The sequence below is a fragment of the Thalassophryne amazonica genome, chromosome 8 (genome assembly GCF_902500255.1).
Source record: "Thalassophryne amazonica chromosome 8, fThaAma1.1, whole genome shotgun sequence".
NCBI lineage: Eukaryota > Metazoa > Chordata > Actinopteri > Batrachoidiformes > Batrachoididae > Thalassophryne > Thalassophryne amazonica.
This window is the reverse complement of record NC_047110.1, coordinates 105,725,475-105,739,032: the sequence shown is the minus strand read 5'-3', so window position 1 is coordinate 105,739,032 and position 13,558 is coordinate 105,725,475. Positions and strand designations below refer to the sequence as shown.

At 39.9% G+C, this 13,558-nt stretch overlaps 2 protein-coding genes across 2 annotated transcripts in view; both read left to right on the top strand.

Moving 5' to 3' along the window:
* slc12a3 (solute carrier family 12 member 3) overlaps positions 1–1,768 on the top strand; it is a 75,182-nt gene extending 73,414 nt beyond the window's left edge. The window contains exon 28 of the mRNA XM_034177179.1: positions 1,758–1,768. The gene's annotated coding sequence lies outside the window, so the exon portion shown is untranslated. The remainder of the gene's footprint in view (positions 1–1,757) is intronic.
* Positions 1–5,528, top strand: part of herpud1 (homocysteine-inducible, endoplasmic reticulum stress-inducible, ubiquitin-like domain member 1) — an 11,091-nt gene extending 5,563 nt beyond the window's left edge. The window contains exons 4-8 of the mRNA XM_034177181.1: positions 1–120; positions 615–725; positions 835–1,206; positions 4,196–4,310; positions 4,640–5,528. The exon at positions 1–120 is cut by the window's left edge and continues 56 nt beyond it. Of these exons, the coding sequence (XP_034033072.1) occupies positions 1–120; positions 615–725; positions 835–1,206; positions 4,196–4,310; positions 4,640–4,819 (898 nt within the window). The 3' untranslated portion in view covers positions 4,820–5,528. The remainder of the gene's footprint in view (positions 121–614; positions 726–834; positions 1,207–4,195; positions 4,311–4,639) is intronic.
* Positions 5,529–13,558: the final 8,030 nt, after the last annotated feature.

Genomic DNA, 13,558 nt, shown 5'->3' with positions numbered 1-13,558 from the left:
CTCCGGTGCTCCAGAGCTGAGGCAGAGGAGGAGCACCGTGCCGTCACCAGCCGCTGCTCCACCTCATCCGCAGACACCAGTGTCTCTTCCAGGAGCTTCTGACACACTCGTCACTGCAACGTAAGCAAAAACAAAGAATGAACGAATGAGTGTAGTTTGATTTTGGCTGTGGCTTCTCTTGCACATTTTTCACCTCACAGTTTATAGTGACTTTGTGTTCATGTGTTAGTGGAGGAAAACCAGCACACAGTCTGATTTTACTGTTTGGAAAATTATTGTTTTTAAATTACCTGAAAAATTAGTCTTCAGTTTTTTCCCTCAGAAAAACCTCAGAGTTAGCAAATATTGTGGCACCAAAAATATTGATCATCCAGAGATGCAAATGTTTCAGCAAGTAGCAGCAACATGTTAGCACATAAACGTACATAGAAAGTGAAATGAACTGAACCCTATGGTGACGGAATTACAGCCATTTTTAATGAGCTAAAATTTGGATGCAGCTGCCTGTGGACCATCCACATGCCTGTGGCTGGAAAACAGTTCTGTTGTACAGAATCGTTTGTTTTTGGTTATTAATGTTGTATATTTAAATCCCTCTTTGTCTCCCCCTGCAGGCCTGGAGTACCACAGGTGACTCAGCCTGTCTTTCCCACATACTCCCTGTACAGCCCTCAACAGCTGCTGTGGCTGCAGCACATCTACGCTCGACAGTATTATATGCAGTAGTGAGTTTTCAAGTACACACGTTATGAAATGTGAAACTTTGTTCCTGTAATACTCTTGTTCTACTTTGTGTACTAATATGCAGCATTACCTCTCTTTCTCCACAAACAGCCATGCAGCTCTGGTGGTTGCAGGTACTGCTTCCACGTCGCCAGCTGGAAGCATCATGCCTCCCCACCCTGTGGCAGGCCACCAAGCTCCCCTCGCAGCCCCCTTAGCAAATCAGAACCCCCTGGATAACCTCCCCGCAAATCAGAACCCAGTGCAGGAAGGTGACTTCATCAACCACGAGGCAGCTAACCAGAACATGAGAATGAACGCGCAGGGCGGGCCAGTAATGGAGGACGAGGACGGGATGGAGCGAGATTGGCTGGACTGGATGTATTCTGCTGCAAGACTGGGCATTTTTCTCATGATTCTGTACTTCAACTCCAGCCCGAGTCGATTCCTGCTCGTCATGTTCCCCCTCATCCTCATGTACCTGTAAGTTTCATCCGGTTGTCGTGTCATTTCACCCACTCGACGACAACATCATCTCCTTAATTAACCTTCGTGCTAATACAGGAGATTCAGTCAGGTCCATAAATAACTGGACATTGAGAAAGTCATTAAGTTCAGCATGAGCTCCTTTGGTGTAAAACCCTCAAACTGAATGTGAAGGGCTGCTGCAGTATGTTGCTGTTTGTCCTGTAGAGCCTCACACTTCTTGGTCGCTCTGTGTTTGTGAGATATTTATTCAACTGCTAAGTTGACATTTAAAACTGTATCAGTAGTTTAAGACAAGTGCAGCAGAGTAAACACTGACTTCACTGTGCAAGCAGTTCACTGACTCCAGGAGTCTCGGGGGGGGGGGGGGGGGGGGGGGTGAGTATTTGCTGTAGCAGTAGTTCAAACCTACTTCATTCGCCACTTTCATCATTTAAAAAGTGTCAGGGGCAGGCATCTGTGTGTGTGTGTGTATGTTCATGGGCTGTCATTGTGTGATTTCATGTGCTGGTACCAATATGTTGCAATTCTCCCTGCATTTTGAAGAGATTTGCAGTCAGCTGTCATCACCTATCCTCTGCCCGTTGTGCTTTAACTGGTACAGTAGGCGTTACAAATGCATCCAGTAAATGTAAACCAGACTGGACAAACTAAGTAACTAATAAATACATGTTTTGCAAAACGACCACATTCCACTGATTTTACTTCTTCGGCGGCACGTAGAAGTCACAGAGACTATCACCCTGCTGTCCAACACTGCTTCCGACTTCACAGCAATTTGTAACCTTGTATATTTCAAAGTTCCTCATGACGGTCATGAAACATCTGGTTGCCATCGTCACATTTTCATTCTCTCATTTGTCCAGCCACAGTCGATAAGCTTGTGAACAGTGACATTGCTAACAGCTAGCAGTGCTAACACTTCAGTTCGCAGTGTCAGTTCCTCCAAGCCATTATGGTCACACTCTTGCAAAACTGGATGAACGTGCACGTCTTTCTCATAGAGACATGTCAAAATGAAAGAATAAAACAACACACTTTAACATGCTCCTTCTCTTAAAATACACAACAAGCCTGTTGTATTCACACAGATCATCAGCGGTGCACATCAAGGGTTTCATAAGCACAGCATAACAGGCAGTGCTTAGTGTTGCGATGGTGGCTCTTACTCCAAATACACAGAGTCTGTTTCTGATGGATGGCTTGTGTGATATAACCTTCCACCCGACCAATCAGGTTATGACTTCCACAGAAAATGAACTTGTTTTTCTTGTGGTTGTGGCTGTTTTCCTCCTGTTTACAGAAACCATACAGGCATACAGCCAGAGAGGGTTTGAAGCCCTGCTAGAGTAAAGGTCCCCTTTTGAAGACATTTTTAAACATTACAATAATAATAATAATGCATTTTATGTATAGTTTACATAAATAAATATGTACATTAAGCAGCTTGGACTGAAGGCATTTTGTTCTTAATGCATGGCAGAGCTGTTAAAGTGGCAAACATACACAGTGGATTGTCTTTAATGTGCTTACATTGTGCTCTGTGGATGTATAATATCAAGGAAAACACAAGTATCTGATCCAGACTCCGTATCGGCAGATATTCAGTATTAAATGTTTGGGGTGTGTTAATGTTTAACTTAGATGTGATCAGGCACGTTGCTGTTGTGAGCTGGTAGAAAGCAGTTGTGGCGTAAACCAACAGGACAGGATCTAAAGACAAGTACAGAGGTCTTCTGCTGTTTATACGGCGCAATATTCTGATCTGCCTTGTGTGAACACTCAGCCAAACTGTATAGAAAATTACAATTAAAAGTAAATCTTCACCTGATTACTGAACTGTTTCACCTCAGGGAGCTTTTGTGGCATCTTTTCTGAATCTGATCATTCAGATCCGTCAACTCGCCAGAGTGCGTCTGATTCTAGCACATCTCAGCTCTTGAAGGGGATGATAGTTAACATGATTGGTTTAGTTTATGCCCAAAACATCCATTTACATTTTAGTTTGCACTCAGGTTACGCAGTGTGTAATTAGTAAAGTGGAGTGTGACGCATCCCAAATACCCTCATCACGTATATGGGAATTGACAGATTAGATTACCTGTGTTGGCGTCTTACTTAGTCGGTCTGAAATGACTCCTGAAGGAATCGGAGTGAAGTGTGTGCTGGTGGCTTTAAGGCATTGAGCACAAGCGGCAGCTCTCAACATTTGTTCAATTCCTCAGCTTTTTCTTTAGCTCTCTCCCTGTTTCATGGCGTCACCTCATAGAGACAAGTTCTTGTTGAACACGGTGAACGGTAAAGCATCACAATATCACTTTAAATGTTCCAGACTGCTCTTGTGGCACATTCTTTATTTGTCGTTTCAACATTCTTGGCCATGTTTTATATATACACTCACACTCTGCATCACCACATTGGAGGCTAATGTTAGCGGCTAACATTAGCATGGCCTGAAATGATAATGTGCTTTACTGTAGCACATGTTGGCAAACTGGAGCTTTTGGAACATATTGGATTTAAGTCTGAACACTTACACAAATCCAGATTAAATTTTAAAGATAACTGGTGGAATATCCAAAGGCAGCAGACGGTTAGTGATGATTCCCTGGTGAGCATTTGCAGCGGGGCAAAGCGTCCTTCTGCTCGTTAGCCATATCAGGACCGTTATCAACACCTGAGCCCTCGCTGTTCTTTTCCCACACAGTCTCACACTCTGTGACCTTTCACTTATTAACTGAAATTTCCTGTGTGTTGATTAGTAGATCGATGTAGTCCAAGAAACGGAAATTTGCCACGATTTCAAAGTGCTTCAGAATGATGAGCGTGAGGTGAATTAGAGGCAAGCAGCCAGACTTTATTAATCTTTCAGTCTCTTCATATTCTCAGTTGCATTTCCACTTTGAGATCAGGATATGTGTCATTGTTTGTGTGACCATAAAAGTATTTTTTTTAACCCTCAGAATGCATTTTCTTTGCACTGCAGACATACTGTTGGCTGGATTCCCTTCAGAGGACGAGTTCCAGTTCAAGAACAGAACCGTGTCCAACCCCCTGAAGTCCAACACAACCAGCAGAATGAGAACAGAAATCCAGATCCAGTAGGAACCATCTTCCTGATTTTTTTTTTTTTTTTTTTTTTTTTTTTTTTTTTTTTTTTTATCTGAAAGTTTAAACTAAATACTCTTCTTCAGCACAGCTTTCATGCTCAGTGGTGTGTGTTCAAATGTAAACAATGAGATGAAACTGCTTTCATTCCTGTGCAACAAGTAAAACAAGTGTGTTCAGTCAGACCAGATACATCATCGGGATTTAAATAAACATGAACAAGATTCCTGAAAACCTCTTAATTACTCAGATTACTTCAGATAATCTAATCATATTTTGATTTCTTACACACTGTGTACTTCATTCCTTTCTGTCTCTTCAGGTGGAAGAGTTTGCAGACAGAGAAGAGGACGAACCTGCAGCTCCAGCTAACGTGCAGGAACCACTGACGGCGGTTCTGGTTCCTCCTCACAGGGTGTCGGCCGCATGGACGGCCTGGATTTTCTTCAAAACCTTCTTCTCCTCCCTCATACCTGAGGTACCTCAGGGCGTGGCCAACTGAACACCTGGCAGACGGACTCAGTCAGGCACCTGCTTTTGTATTTGTTTCATTACTTGGAGGTGAAGATTCCACTGAAACGACGACGAGGATGAAGAGTGACCGAGTACAGAAAAATGTCTGCTGCAATGTAAGAATAGTTCAAACTAATCAGGCATTTTATCCACATGCACAGTGACTCACACAGCTGTCCTGCTGTTCTCATGTGGAATTGTTTGGAGCTGCTGCCCCCCCCCCCCCCCCCCCCCCCCCCAAAAAAAAAACAAAACACAACACCCTTAAAAGATTTCTGCATCCTGGAACTCTCTTTGGGAATAACTGCAGGAATTAAATGTGTTTAATGAACAGATATTATCTCTTTCATTCAGTCTGTATTTTCAGTAGGCAGGTTTCCATAACCCCCCCCCCCCCCCCCATTGCACAAATGAAAATACACTTAATGGTGGCGGGGCCTCAAATATCACAAACATCTTGCTCTCATATGAGGTGGTTTGAGAAACTGTACTGGAAGCACTTTTTCCACTATTACAGGTCACATGACATAGAAGCGTGACATTCTAAAACACAAAACTGTAAGTGTGGATGGAATAAGAGAGGGAGAGCTTGTTAACTGATAGAATATACGGCAATACTGGATTTAAAAAAAAAAAAAAAAATGGCGATGTTTGTGGGACTTACCATTCTGTCACCTTGTCTTTTGAATTTACAGTTACCATGAAAACACAGAATCCATTTATTCAGTTAATAAAAATGCTGCCATTTCACTCTTCTGTTTGTCAACATTCTGAAAATATCATGAAACCTTTGCACAGATCTGTAGTGGAAACCCCGCTGGTGAGTTTAGTGCGAGGGATGAGCAGAAGAATACCATTGGCCAGCAGGTGGCAGCAGAGTGCCAAACAAATCTTATCAGCTCCGACCAGCAGGATTCATACTAGGAGTGAATCAAGACTTGTGTAATATATTGATAAAGTATCAACAAAAGGTTTAACTGTTCTATATATAACAGTTAAAAGTAGAAAATAGACTTATGTAATTATTAAAATGGCCTTATCTTCTATGCTAATTTTGTAGTCTTGCAAAACATTTGTTTTTGATTTATAAATGTTAGTTCTTGAAATTAATTATAAAGATGCAAGTATCATTGATGTTTGAGAAAATTGAGTAATTAAAGCAAAAGTTAGAGTACAATGAGCTCCAACAGCTGCACATTTTGTTCATGGTTTTGTTGTGGAATAATGCAGCTTTATTTTTTTTATCAGTTTTTCTTTACGCTGTCTCCATGGTAACAGTGAGTGACTATAAATCCAAATCCATTTCACAAAGGGAACACGAAGAGTCAGCGTAAATGCTTCCACCACCTTAAGAATATGAAGTGTTAACATTTTGTGGATGATGGTGACATTTATGTGGAAGTTCTGGAGTTGGATGATGGCTCTTTTTTTTTTTTTCCCCCTTTTTTTTATGATTGTTGGCATCACAGGAAAAACTATTGTAAATACATTGTCCTTAAACAAAGCACTTTAAAGCATTATGTAGGATTGTGTACATATGGCGGTGTTATAATGGGGAAATTATAATTCCAAGCAAATGTTTGATAATGGAATTATTATTTCTTAAGGTCAAATCCACATTATTTGAATGTTGGTGACTAATATTTATTCCTACAGAGCTTTTGGGTCTCTGGAAGTCTGAGATATTGATCATGGGACTGAAATGGTGATTTTATGGAAAGTCATTGTGTTAAAGGTAAATATGGTTGAACTTGTGAGATGAATTCTTGAAGCATAATGGAATTTCGTCCAAACCAGGACTTTAAAATATATGTCCCGCTCGCAATAAAAAATAATAAAGCAATGGCTCAAATACTGTATATTTTATATTTAATGATATTTACAGATGTCTAAGATGCATTCAGTAAATCAGTTTGTTGCTCAGTGCGGGTGTAATATTTCTGTATGCAACCAGCACACACACACTATTTTCTATCTGTTGGGTTTTTTTGGTTTTGGAAGTTACTGTGCCCTCCAAAAGCATTGGGCCCCTTGGTATTTCACACATTTTAATTTGTTTATGCCATTTCAAATACAAAAAGTAAATCAGGCTTCTCAATATAAATAAAAAAAAAAGTCAAATATCTTCCTTAAACTCAAACTGAAAACAAATCTCGACACCTTGTTATAAATGAATGAAAAATATAAAAGTCAAGATGACTGGTTGCATAACTAATGGAACACTTTAGTATAATACCTGTAAATAATCAGTTTTATTACCAGTTTTCTTCAGACAAGTCAGGGGATGGATACATGAACATTTCCAAGTCACTGAATATGTCTTGGGCTTTATATCAGTTACGAAGAAATACAAACAGTATGACACTCTGGTAAATCTGTGGAGTTCTCAAAAACTGAGTGGCTGTGCAAGAAGCAAAAGAGAAATTGTGCACTGTGCATGTTTTGCATTTTGTATCATCGGTTAAACAGCTTCACAATGAAGTGAGGGAGGAATTTCTTAAAAAGAAAACCTGAAAGTTCAGCTACAATTTCCCTGATGTTACATTTGAGATGCAAGCCAGTGGCGGCGCTAGGAAATATTTGTTTGGGGGGGGGGCTCCACAAAATGTCATCAAAATGAACAATATATAGTAAATTGCGCTGTAAATATCAAGGTATATGTTTTAGTCACCCATGCTCCTCTAAAACGTGGCATCAATGCGCACGCACATCACTTAGAATGATTGCAAGTTCAGTAAACTTGCACATAGGTATACAAACTGAATTCATTGAAACGGTGCATGGAATCAACCTTACACAAATCGTCTATATCAAAGATTTATTGCCAATTTAACACAGAGGATTTGGCTGAACAACGATATACAGCTTCTGTATATTCTGTGTTTGTGCGCGGATGCGGCCGACGTGCTTGATGAATTCCTGAGCAAAAAGTAGTTGCCAGATAATTGTGATATATTCTTGTGAGATAAGTATATCTCATCTAAATCAATTCTAAAATTTATCAGTAATAAAATTATAAAGATAAGTGAAGTTTTAAGAGTGGCTGTAATAAATATTTAGGAAACCTAAATTTTTGGAGTAGAGTTAAATTTCAAGCTCAAGCAAATCCTCTTCAAACTATATATTCAGTTGAAGACACCACAAAGACAAGATATTTAATATTCAAACTGATAAACTTCATTGTTTTTGTACAAATATTTGCTCATTTTGAAATGGATGCCTGCAACACGTTTCATTAAATCTGGGACAGTGGTATGTTTACCACTGTGTTACATCACCTTTCCTTCTAACAACACTCAATAAGCCTTTGGGAACTGAGGACACTAATTGTTGAAGCTTTGTAGGTGGAATTCTTTCACATTCTTGTTTGATGTATGACTTAAGTTGTTCAACAGTCCGGGGTCTCCATTGTCATATTTTGCGCTCAGTGTTGTATAGTAACGAAGTAAAAATACTTCACTACTGTACTTAAGTACGTTTTGGGAGACTTTGTACTTGAGTTTTTTTTTAATTCGGCTTACTTTCACTTTTACTTCACTACATTTCCGACCTTAATTGCATACTTCTACTCCGATACATTTTCTATGCGCCATGCCGTTACTCGTTACAAAAAAACACACACGAAAAAAGTCGTGTTTTCACCCAGAGACACCACTGATTACTATAGTGACTGCAACGAAGTCAGGCCGATCTGTCATGAGGCATGTCCGGTAGGCTTTTTTGCAGTTGTGCACTTGGGGGGTGTTTGTCAGGAAAATGATCATTTCTCTAAATTGATTAAAGACCTGCAGCGGGTCTGTAATCAACTTTTCTGCAGCGTGGCGCAATATAAATGCAGTTAAAAAAAAAAAAAAAGACGTTACTTGGATGGCAGCATGTGTTGCTCCAAAACCTGGATGTACCTTTCAGCATTGATGGTGCCATCACAGATGTGTAAGTTGCCCATGCCATGGGCACTAATACACCCCCCATACCATCACAGACGCTGGCTTTTGAACTTTGCCCTGGTAACAATCTGGATGGTCTTTTTTCCTCTTTTGTCTGGAGGACACGATCCATGATTTCCAAAAACAATTTTAAATGTGGACTCATCAGACCATAGCACACTTTTCCACTTTGCGTCTGATCATTTCAAATGAGCTCGGGCCCAGAGAAGGCGGCGGCGTTTCTGGATGTTGCTGATGTATGACTTTGCATGCTTGAGTTTTTTTACTTAATTTTTATTTGTTTTTATCAACACATTACAGTATATTCATTTCAACATCTCAACAAGTTTCTTTTCATTTTTATAGCTGTTTACAGGAACAACCAAACCCAAACAGAAAAACATAGAGTAAAGGAGGTGAAGCGAAAAAGAAGAAAAAGGGTGGGGGGCATTTCAGCATATATGGTTATAGGGCTTCATCCCAGTCAGAGAAAGGTTGCTGGCAATTTGTCACATAGCAGAATTACCTTTTCTAGTCACATAATTATTGCATCAGTAAAGGACTGCCACTGCAAGATTTTGTGGGATGTTCATTTTAAAAACCTCCTTCAAAGCATTGAAAACCTCAATCCAAAAAATCCTTACCTTTAGGCATAGCCAGAATATGTGGGTGTGATTAGCTATATTTTCTCCACAGTTCCTGCAGCACGTACTGGGATGCTGTGGACCCATCTTGGACACTATTACTGGGGTTCTAAAATATCTAGTATCTATCTTCCATTTGAATTCCCTAAATGGGCCTCAGTGCACACAGCCTGCCAGTCATCCTGAGGTATGTCCACATTCTCCTCCGTCTCCCATCTCTCCTTGATATATGATCAATTGTTTTGATTGATAGATGACATTATATCGTATAGTTTTGAAATTATTCTCTTTTCTTCACCTCCAGTTTGAAGTTTTATCAAATACTTTTCTAGAAGTGTGGGATCTAGAATTTTGTCCTGGTCCCTGTGAGCTGCCAGAAAAGTTCTGAGCTGCAACAATCTAAAAGAAATTGCATTGGGGAGATCAAATTCATTTATCAGTTGCTTGAATGTTTTAAGTATGCCACAGTCAAATAGTTGGTGAAGGTAAATCAATCCCTTCTTTGACCATTTTTTAAAACTACTGTCAAGATTATTCAGTGTAAAAGTCTTCATATATCCAATACTTGTTAGAGGTGAGATTGACTTTGGCAACTTAGCATGGTAGAGTTTTAACTTGCACTTGTAGATGTAGCGACGAACTGTGTTAACTGACAATGGTTTTGTGAAGTGTTCCTGAGTCCACGCGGTAAGATCCTTTACACAATGATGTTGGTTTCCAAAATTTAATATAGACTTCCTTTGTTTAATATCTATCTTTGGGGAAAATTTTTGTCAAAATCTGTGCAGTAGTTTTGATGTAATGTTGCTAACAGATAGACAGACAGACAGACAAATAAATATACGCTGATGATTTTATTACGTCCATGGTGGACGTAAAAACTACTTCACAGATTCTAACCAAATTTGCACAGCACATAGTCCATGGGCTGGGTGGGCTCACCTTGCACCCCCCACTAAAAGTGATGAAAGTTGATGTAGGTTGTAGTATTAGATCTATATTTTCATATTTTCCATGTTGCCACCGAAAATATAGGGACTCAGTGGCACTCCTGGGGTATTATTTGTGGGCTTGGCTCCAAATTTTCCTTCGGTCGGTTTTGGGGTAGGCGGCTGAACTAGTCTCTTATCCCTGACTTCGAGTATTTTTTCAAATCGTTCCTGGGCATTTGGTAGATTTGAGAAGCGTACAAAGTCCGTTGTGTTTGCCTTAGTGTTATGAATGATGCAGATGTCATTGCTGCTGGGTGCTGGTCTTTCAGTGCTGGCCTTTCTTTTCAGCATTCTGCTGATGTCAGGCTACCTGAAATAAGCAAGAATGGCACCATTAATTGGTGAAACTTGGTCGTCTAAGGATGTACTCATTATACACTTGGAGAACTGACCTGTTTTTTCTACACTATTTACGTTCTACACTGATATTGTTTAACTCTAACATTCATAAAACAACACAACCCAATAGCCTACATTGTAAATACAAAGATCTGCAGGTACACTCAACAAAAATATAAACACCTGCACCTTTCAGAGTGGCCTTTTATTGTGGGCAGTCTAAGGCACACCTGTGCACTAATCATGGTGTCTAATCAGCATCTTGATATGGCACACCTGTGAGGTGGGATGGATTATCTCAGCAAAGGAGAAGTGCTCACTATCACAGATTTAGACTGGTTTGTGAACAATATTTGAGGGAAATGGTGATATTGTGTATGTTGAAAAAGTTTTAGATCTTTGAGTTCATCTCATACAAAATTGGAGCAAAACCAAAAGTGTTGCATTTATATTTTTGTTGAGTGTATTAAGGTGAGCTCATACTAACCCATGTGTGTACTCCTATACATACACCTTGCCTGCATCTGTATAAAGTATTTTTGTTTATAGCATATCTCATGCTGAGAGTTATTTGTTGTGGCATACTTTGTTCATAAGCAGTGAGACCTTTACTGTGTTGAAATCTCTGATAATTTTGAGTTTTCTAAAATTTGCCCCTTTTGTGTAAAACACTGAGTCATTATTTTAGAAAATAATTAAACATTGGTGGGTTAAAACATGTAAAGGGATGTTAGAAAGAGGTTCTATGGGGTCCTAGGTGAATACTTTCCTATTTTGGAACTTCAGGAAACATTTACAGGCCCAACTTCCAGATTTTAGGCATTCCCTAAATTTCTTGACCTTTTGACCTCTGTTGACCTAAATATGGACATAATTTGCATATTGATTTCAAACATTAGAGTGGCCCAAGACAAAGATTTTGATGGGTCACACACTTTCCTGTGACAACCCATTCAAAAGTTATGTCAATTTAGATTTCCCCTACCCCAAAACCGACCGAAGGAAAATTTGGAGCCAAGCCCACAAATAATACCCCAGGAGTGCCATTGAGTCCCTACATTTTCGGTGGCAACACGGAAAATATGAAAATATAGATCTAATACTACAACCTACATCAACTTTCATCACTTTTAGGGGGGGTGCAAGGTGAGCCCACCCAGCCCATGGACTAGTAGATATTAGGGCATGGAAGATTCCACTATAGAGGTGATCCAGATCTGGATTGGCGGATGCCAAAAATCTCTTGAATGCTCTTGTTCCTTTTGTTTTATTCTTGGTTTTATTTTAATTTATTTTTTATTTTTTGGAGGGCCACAATGGAAATAACTTTATTGCTATATTGTTTCATCCTCTGCAATTTTATCTGGTGTATTGTCAAGAACTAGTGGACTGTCACTCCTCATCATTCTGCAAGTCTGTGAGTTTCCACACAAAACATCCACTTTTCCCTTCTTTATTTTACCTCCTTAGCGAGACTGGTTTTTATTTTATTCTATTTATTTATTATGTCTTCCGTGGCTACAGTCTGGGGTTTTTCCACAGCCTCCTAGCAGCCCACAGTCATCCTGACCACGTGTCCTCATTTTAGTGTGTCCTACATGTTACTAATTGTGTCTCCTACTAATCGCCGAAACGTGCAGCCCAGTGATACTGTTAACTGTTAAGAGGTCACATGTCAGAGAATCCAATGGACAGCGACCTTGTTTGACCTTTAAGACCAAATATTCAGCACAGTCAAAACTATTCCAATTATTAATTCTATTAGCTCGGACAATCATCTGCATCACGTTTGATCAAACGTAAATCAGCTTTAACTTTTGACCCCTGTACAAACTTAAACTGACCTTTGTCCCCATTCTTTCTGTTTTTACCCCATAACTCCAGAGCTTTAAGTCACAGATTGTCCAAACTGTACCTTTTTGGAATCTTTGTGATCAGACAAATAATGTGGTGTAGTTTTCAATATGATTGGAGCATTTTTTTTGTTGTTGTTTTTATTTGACCCCTGTGAGTTATTCTTGATCCTTATCATGCATGATGGCTACCACAGGTTTTGTGTAGGTCATGGTACACTGAGGCTGGATTCTAAGTGCTGTTTATTCCCCTTCATAAAGTAAGTGGGATCCCAGTAATTTGATGGCTGTTGTGGTTGTTGTTTCCAGTTTGTGACTCGCTGATTCCGTTTCTGATCTCTGTGTGTGCACATGCTTGAATGTTCCTCCTGAGTGCTTCTGTCAGAGAACGTGTATATGTTCATTGATTCCCCCTGGGGGGGGATGCAGGGGACGAGCCGCTCAGGTTAAAGTCTGAATGTGTATCTGGTTTCCCTGTGAGTCAGGCAGTTAGTGGCAGAGAGGGTTTGTTTGGACAAAGTTGGACTCAAGCGGTGGGTTTTCTCCTGCAAGGAGCAGGATCAAGAGGAGACTTTGATGAAAAGAGAAAAGGCTCCTCGAAGGCTCCTCAGCTGCATGTAGGCTAAGTTCAATTCAGCATGATTTCTTTGTTGATTGTGATGATTCTGTTTCCTTCAGCACTGTGTTTTCTATCAACACGTGAATCTGTCCAGGATCTCCTTGCACTGTTTGCTTTTTTTTTTTTTTTAACCAAACTCAACATGTTTGAAATGTTTAAAGAGGTCACACTGTATTGATCTGAAGGTACTGACACTTTGGTTTTTGTGTAAAATCAGTTGGTAGGTTCCCTGGAAACCACAGAGACGGAGCAGTCCAGCCACAGGTCCACTGAAAGTTTTTTATGACAAACACGGCGTTCCGGGTCGTCATTAACTGACTAGAACATCATTTCTCAGTGCAGTTAATCAACTGAA